This window comes from Kryptolebias marmoratus, linkage group LG17 (genome assembly GCF_001649575.2).
Source record: "Kryptolebias marmoratus isolate JLee-2015 linkage group LG17, ASM164957v2, whole genome shotgun sequence".
In the NCBI taxonomy this organism is placed as follows: Eukaryota; Metazoa; Chordata; class Actinopteri; order Cyprinodontiformes; family Rivulidae; genus Kryptolebias; species Kryptolebias marmoratus.
Genome location: NC_051446.1, coordinates 24,875,614 through 24,883,446, shown reverse-complemented (window position 1 = coordinate 24,883,446; position 7,833 = coordinate 24,875,614). Strand labels below are relative to the sequence as shown.

Sequence of the window (7,833 nt, the reverse complement as noted above, 5' to 3'; positions counted from 1 at the left end):
ACGGATTCGGGGGTGGGAGCGGCGGGACGCAAACTCTGAGGTGCTCGGGTGGAGAGATGGGGGTGAGGGAACGAGTTGGAGGAGCAAGAGGAGGAGGAAGAGGAAGAGGAGGAGGGATACGGAGGGGGCGGCCTTTCCTCCTCGGGGGAGGGATAGACGTAACAGGAGTCCGACCAATTGGAGGATGCATCGTCTGAGCTGCAATAATAAAACATTTTAGTTTTTAACGGGCAAAGCCGGGAGTGCTGATCTGTAAGTTTGATGTTCAGACAACGAACAGGAAGGGAGCTGAGGGAAAATCAACAATTATCAGGATGGAGAACAGAGGAAAAGATGAGGTGAAACAAAATTAAAAACAATCAGAAAGCTGAGGCATCTCATAACGAGGCTCGGACTGATGCAAAAACAAAAGCATGCGCACAGCCGTGAATACTTTTTACTTTCACCCTGAAGAAAAGAAAAACCTTTATCATCTAAAAAAACAGTGAAGGAGCAGTTACAAACTTTAAAATGACATGCCTAAAATAATTACTGGGTTGAGTAAAGTACATGAGCCTGCAGCGGACAGCAGTCAGAGTGATCCCAGTTCGGAGAATCGAGGAGGGATTTTTATGGGAGGCTCGAGCTATCATCTAATCAGAACAGGACTTGTTTAAGAGTGAATTTCTGCCGTTTTTAAAATGTTTATGTGAAAGCTGAATTTTTCTGTATATTGCTTTTACTACTAACTGCTGCGTTATTTTAGTTGTCATGTATTAAAACGTTCAGCTCCTTCAGAAAATGGCTGCTGTGACTTTTGCTTTTTGTAACTTTTATACTTCAAAAAATGCTTGACTTTATTTACACACATTTCCCCCATAGAAATACATCAATATTTCTCCAATTCCTTCAAAAACAGTTCTTTTTACATACTTGTTCTGCAACTTTTAGTTTTTTTTTAGCTACTATTCTACTTCTTTTAGCTTAACAGTTTAGTTTCAGCTTCAGCAAATATGAGCTAAATCATTTAGCACTTAGAATTCACACAGAAAATGTGATTTCTCTCATATAAGATCGTTGTTTGTTTATATTTCCTAAACCTCTGTGCTGCGAGGCAAACTGCACGCCCTGTGGCTGCTAATTTTCTTCTTCCTTTGAATCATCTGGCTCACAAAGAAACCTTAAAGCTGTAATTCTTGGATTAGACGAGCAAAATACCGAGTATAACCAGCTGATCTGCTGCAGAATTTAGCATTCAGCAAACCTTAGGGAATGCGTTTATGATCAGCAATAAGAATGTTGTTGGTTAAGAAAATAAGGACGTGTCAAAGGAAATGTATGAGTTATTTGTTTTAGCAGAACTTTGCTCATTAATGAGGCCTCTTCTAGTCTCCCTTCTCCTGGATTCTCCAAACTCAGATTGCTCTGACTGCTGTCTGCTGCAGGTAAGATTTTGTCGGCTCATAACTACTCCACACAGCCACACTTACAACAAAAAGTATCTGTTTAATCAGAAATGAGACGTGGGCGCTTGGATGGAAATGAGGGGGTGAAAAACGGATAAAAACTGGGATTAAAGCGCCGTTCTGGTGTCGGCTGCAGGACGCAGCGGCGTTTGGTGACGAGGGAGCGGCAGCAGCAGGTGGTGAGGCGGGGAGGTTCATGGGGGGTTCAGTGGCGGGGGGGGCGGGGCCTTACCTGGCTCTGTCGCTGCTAGTGGGAGGAGGGGTTGGGGAGGGGGAGGCATAGAAATCACCAGGCTGCTCGGGGGCGAGAGCGTCAGCGGGCGGGGTTGTGGGGTGCACGCTCGGTGGCGTGGAGCAGGTTTTACGCGCGGACGAGGAGCCCCTGCGCGACACCCAGGAAGTGTCCATCACCCTGACACCCATGCTGCAGGGGGACAGAGATGCACAGCCAATCAAATGATCGGGGGAGAGGGGGGAGGGGTTTCCGCTGCGCGTCATCGAGGGTGGAGCTCAGCACCCACACAGTCTCCTACGTGGATTTAACAGGAAGTAAAAGATGCTTTTAACGTAAAAACGACACGTTCTCCTGCCTGACGAGGACACTGAGATGATGGAAACACTGAAATAACATTAAACATGTTTCATCGAGTCAAACGTATCGTGACAGTTCGAAATGTTCACTGGGAAAAGAAATCCTGATTTCCACCTGCTAAGGAAAGCTGCTTCAGCATTTTCACTTTTTATTTATTTATGTTTATTTATGTTTACAGCCCAACTGCTTCTGAGGACTTTGTGGTATTTTAGCCGTTCATACATGAAAACGTGAAGCACGTTCAGGAGATGGATGCTGTGACTTCTGCTTTTATAAATATTTGATTTAATTTACAAATATTCTACCCATAAAAATACACTGAAGTATTTTTCATTGTTCCCTTTGGATACAGCTTCAGCAAACTGGCTGTTTCTGTCTTCTTATAGCATTAACATTTAGCCATTTTTAGCTTTTAGCTACTGTTCTGCTCCTTTTAGCTTAATAACTTTCATAGTTTAATTTCATTTCTACATATTGTGCCTTAGCTAGGATTTAAAAACATACACATAGTTCAGATCTGACAAAAAGTAGCTCCTCATAAACCCTTTGGTTTTTACCTCCTGTGTAAATATGATTGTTAAAGAATTTATGGTGTTAGAAAATAGTTTTAAATATAAACCTTCAACCTTCAATTAGTAAGATCTAATTCACTCCTCTATGTGCCTTCAACGGGTTATGATGAGTAAATACCAGAAACATGAATATTTTTTAACCTTTTCTTTCAGTTTTTAAAGGAAGCTAACTGGTTAATATTTACTGTGAGGTAAAAATGTTTTATGGGGATAAGAAAAGCAGCATCCAGGGTCACGGTGCTGCACAGGCTGAACAGAAACTGTGAAGACGTTTTTACATAAACAGAGAAGAAAGAAAGCGTCAGATCCGTCCAGAACAATAAAGGCTCGACAGACGGCAGACAGCAAACAGCAGAAGAAGAAGCCGTACTGTACCTTTGGATCTTCCTTATGCTGCAGCGTTAAAACAGAGACAAGCAGAATGAGGACAGGAAGTCTGGTTTGTTAACTTCATCAAAGCAGGCGAGAAACTTTCAGGAGAAACGGCGGCGGAGCGGCGGGGCGGGTCTAAGAGACGAGACGACAGTCACGCTGAATGAAAGGAGGGAGAGATGTGAAGAGAAGTTTCTAATCGCTGCTCCACTTCGCTTTAATTAGGTCAACGTTTCCCTGAAGGACGCAGCAGAGATCCTTCAAAATAAAAGCCTTTCTGCAGGAAAGATTCCCGTACACGAGTCGCTTTGTGAGGGGTTTTTAAATAAAGTAATTCAAGATTACTACTTAAAATAAGAGGCCTAGAATTTATTTAAGGAATGCATATCACCCGCCAAAGTTTTAGATATGGAGCCATTTTGGTCAAACCTTGAAAAAGGAGTTTTTGTGCGAGCTGAATGTGACACTCAGAGGATGTGCTGTGAATAACTGTCAGCTACTACCACACCAACCTTTAGAGTAAAACTTATGGACACTTCCTGTTGACTAATGTCAATAAGCTGTGACGGCCATCTTGACTTGGATTGACTCCGAAACCTAATTAGTTTTAAATGTTCATCTAATGATCACTTTCTGAAAGTTTGATGAGATATTTTGCTAACAGACGCACGCAGACACAGGAAAAAAAAAAATAAAGATGTCAGATCTGTAAAATAACATCTTATGTGTTATTAAAGTGCTACTTCTCTTCAATCGAAGTGAAGATTTGATGAAATCTGGTGGATTGTTTAGAAATAAAAGCTTTTAATTTCAATTGCAACGAACCTATATTATGTACATTTTATGAAGTCGTTTGCAGATTAAACGCAGCTTCAGCTCACGTTTCCTTCGACGCTTCATTCTGCTTCTGATGAGGGTTTTGAGCTCCGTTGATCAAACCGTCTCAGTCCAGGTTTAATTAGCAGCTCGGGTCCCCGGGCAGCGCCCCCCCCCCGCTGCCGCCCGATAAGACCTCGGCTGTACGAAGGCATCAAAGGAGAAAGAAAGCGACCGACTGGTTTCCTGTTAATCCTCCTCCACAGCTGCAGGATTGTGGGATTGCTAATTTCGCAGACTGAATGTCGGCTCCCTCACCGTCTCTTTATCTCAGCGTCAGTCGCCTCTCTGGGAGGAAAACTCGAGGGCAGGTGATACGAAGTGAAACCTGTGAGCTCCGAGTCCCGCTTCACTTCCTGTTGGACGAAGTCGTCTGGAAATCTTCAAGATGGCCGCCGCAGCAAATCGACAGTGCTGACAGGTTGGTGTGGTTGTAGCTGAGAGTCGTTCCCAACACGTAATCCAAGCACTACACGTTCAGGCAAGATGTTGCAGTGTTACGTGAGGTTTAACATCCTGTTATTTTCTAGGTTTGACTAAAATAGTTTTACTCTGACATGAAGGGCGGCGGGTGATATGCATTCTTTTAACTGAGGCCTTGAGGGTCATTTTGACCCAAAGGCAGCGGGAGGATTAGATATTTATTAAACCAAATGATTAAATAGAAGTATATCCCTGAATAAACATGGTTTGTGTTTAAATTTCTGGCCCCAGGAGGGTTAAACCATGAGCCTTCGAGTCAGGAGCTATGTCTGCTTCCAATGACTTGGAGACTCTGGCAACTGCCTGATAACACTACTGCTCCAGATGTGAGGCCAGCATTGAATTTAAACCAAAGCACACGCAGTTTCTGGTCAAATCACATCTAAATCAACCCGTTCCTTATGCTTCTCTCTCTCTTTTTGTTAATGTGTGTGTTTGGTTGTTTTCTAACTTCACACATCCTTCAGGTTTTGAGCGCAGCTGTTTTAAAACGCGCAGGCTCGTACCCGTCCTTCTTGTAGAACTCCAGCATCATGTTGTCGGTGGCGACGCTCAGCGGCCGTCGGCTCTGGTCGCTCTGCTTGCGGTCCATCTGATCCATGTCCGGAGACGGCATGGAGCTGTAGTTGGCGTTGTGGTTGGTGTGGACGGGGCTGCCGTAGTTTCCTGTGATGTTGAACTCGATTTCTGAGAAAGAAGAATCAGATGAAGACAGTTTAGGTTCTTTGCTGTGAAATAAAAAGGAGCTCCTGGTTGCAGAATCTCTCCTCACCTCCTGGGAAGAACCAGTCAGCGTGCTGGATGATGGGCTCGATGATGCCGACAATCTGCAGGGAAACCGTCGTCATCATCTCAGTGATGTTTCTGCAGCAAACAGACGGGAAACAAACTTTTCTTACGGCGGGATGGAGAGTAAAGAAACAGGTTTTACACTCAGAACATCATTAACACTTTTTTCCTCAATATCAGCGGCATTAAAGTGAGAAAATTAAAATCATTTTGGATAAATGGGCTATTAAAATACTAATTAAAAGTTTGTAGAGACATATACAGTCTGTGAATTTAGTGGCTCATGTTTTGAGTTTAAGAATGTGAGGACAGGAAAGTTAGCAGAGATGAGAGAATCCCTTTCCTGTTTGAACGTCTGCATAAAATACTGAATTCAGTCCCAAACAGATGAGCTACGTGATAAAAACGACTAATTTATAGTAATATTAAAGAAAAGATTCAAATCTCTTTTAAGAATCTTTATATTTTTGGTCATTTTCTCTCACTTCATTACATCTGATGGTTTAACAAAAACAGCTTTTTTCAGATTTCAGTTGAGTCAGATCGCAGCTGGATTTTATCTTTATGACATCGGCTCCCTGTGGTTTTAAGATCTTAATTCTCACTTCGGGTTTGTCTCCTGAACACAGAACTGAGTCTTTAACTCTGTACGAGCCGAACAGAGATCCTCCTCTGGGGTTCTTTCTCTGGGATTTTAGGATCCGGATTAAAAAGCCACGGTTCTCAGCCAGAAGGTGAAAGGATCCCTGCGGGTTGAGAGTGAGTCTTTGCCTCGTTGTAGGAGTTTAAGTATCTCGTAATCTTGTTCAGGAGCGACGGAGCGAGAGAAGGACCGGCGGGTTGGGGCTTCAGCTGCAAAGGAGCTGAGCTGAAAGGTGAAGTCCTTCCTTTATTGGTGCACCTACGTTCCAACCCTTTTTCTACGAATCAGGACTAAAAGAAACAAGCTGGGGAAATGGGATTCCTCCATATAATGACCCGGCTCAGGCTTAGTGAGAGGATAGAGTAGATCAGAGCCGCTGCTCCTCTGCATCTGAAGGAGTCAGCTGAGGTGCTTCAGGCATCTGATCAGGATGGAGATTCTTCTGAAGATATTTGAGGCATGTTTCAGTGGTAGATGACCCTGGGGACGACCCGGACCGCACTGGAGGAAGTCTTTATTCTTCTGGGTATGGAGACATCTTTGGATCCCCCAGAAGGAGCTGGAGAGAGGGAGGTGTGGGTTTGACTTGATCATGGATGGATGGATGGATGGATGGATGGATGGATGGTTGGATGGATGGATGGATGGATGGATGGATGGATGGTTGGATGGATGGATGGATGGATGGATGGATGGATGGATGGATGGATAAAACTATAAAACCATGAGTCATAAATAATTCCATTTTTATTTTTTTTTTAATGTTTTTGTGTTTTATTTGTAACCAGTTTAACTCTGACACATAAACATTGTTTAATAATTATATTTATTTTGGACATTAGTTTCCTGAAATACCTAATATGTTTATTTTTAGATCATTTCTTTTTAAACAGACAAATGTCAGAACATTTCTGCAGCTTTTAGTTGAGTTGCTTTCTTTAAATTTATCTTTATTTTGCACGTTTCTGCAGGAAGATTTGATCAAATTTTCCTGAAGCTCAGATCACAAACAGAAAAACGTTCAGCCGCTGTGACGTCCGTCATCTGTTAATTTATGACCCTTGGTTTGTGTAAAAACTTGAATGTATCTGAACTGTTTTAAAGTGGCGTTCTGTGCATTCTATGGTCACCGCCGCCATCTTACCCTTCGTTGTGAGTCCAGAGCAGGTTGGGCCCGAGGACGATGGCGATGTTTCCAGGAGTCATCTTGTTCACATCCTGGTACTCCGTCAGTTTGGACAGGAACTTGATCAAATATCTGTTAATACAGAATTTATCGACACGACTTTGATTCACAAACTCTTCTGTTTACGTAAAACTGAGCTGAGTTTAAAACATCTGAAGTCTGAGGAGTGAGACTCGGAAACCTGAACTCACTTAAAGTTGTTGTTGTTGGCTGGAGGTAACTTCTCACAGGCTCCCATCAGAGCCTGGAGCCTCTTCTCCTGGTCCTGGATGCTGCGGGACACAAAGGACGGGTTCGATCAGGAGGACGAAGGTGGACTTAAACATCAGCACAAATGCTTACACTCGCCTCCCATGTAAAACCGTTTCCAAACTATATAAGGGGTTTCAGAAACATAATGGAAATAACACCTTGAAGTCAAAATGGGAAAGGGACTTGGGAGGTGATTGGCTTTCAATGTGTGCGACACAACAGACATCTACAAGTTTTAAAAGAAGGAAGGAATTCGGATGGAAGTGCTTAATTAGATACTTCAATCAGTCCCTCCAGGATTTCGCGGGCATTTTTTGTGATTGTTGTGGCTAAAATGCCTGATTTCTCGGGGCATTTTCCTAAAATTTGCCTTTTTTTTTTTACTAAAATCAATAAAAACCCATAAATTTTAATATCTAAACCAAAAATCCTTTCTAGTTTTGTAAGATAATTCCCAACAAACATTGACATTCTCATAAGGTGCTTTATTTGAGAACTTTGACAGCTTCTAAACTGACATTCATGAGCATTTCTGGATTGTCCCTGGTCTGCAGCTCTCCTCACATGTTTTGCAGACACAAAGTGTTTGTCGATGCGTTTATGTTCCATGATTACACTGCAGG

General features: G+C 42.8%; 1 protein-coding gene across 4 annotated transcripts in view; it reads right to left on the bottom strand.

Moving 5' to 3' along the window:
• Window positions 1-7,833, bottom strand: part of LOC108248052 (rho GTPase-activating protein 44) — a 52,465-nt gene that overhangs the window by 9,854 nt on the left and 34,778 nt on the right. For 3 of the 4 annotated variants that reach the window (XM_037980948.1, XM_017436523.3, XM_037980949.1), the window contains exons 13-17: window positions 7,150-7,230; window positions 6,917-7,030; window positions 5,113-5,204; window positions 4,847-5,027; window positions 2,985-3,002 (exon numbers count right to left, since the gene is read on the bottom strand). In XM_037980948.1, the coding sequence (XP_037836876.1) occupies window positions 2,985-3,002; window positions 4,847-5,027; window positions 5,113-5,204; window positions 6,917-7,030; window positions 7,150-7,230 (486 nt within the window). The remainder of the gene's footprint in view (window positions 1-2,984; window positions 3,003-4,846; window positions 5,028-5,112; window positions 5,205-6,916; window positions 7,031-7,149; window positions 7,231-7,833) is intronic. The other variant, XM_017436525.3, reaches the window with a different exon arrangement.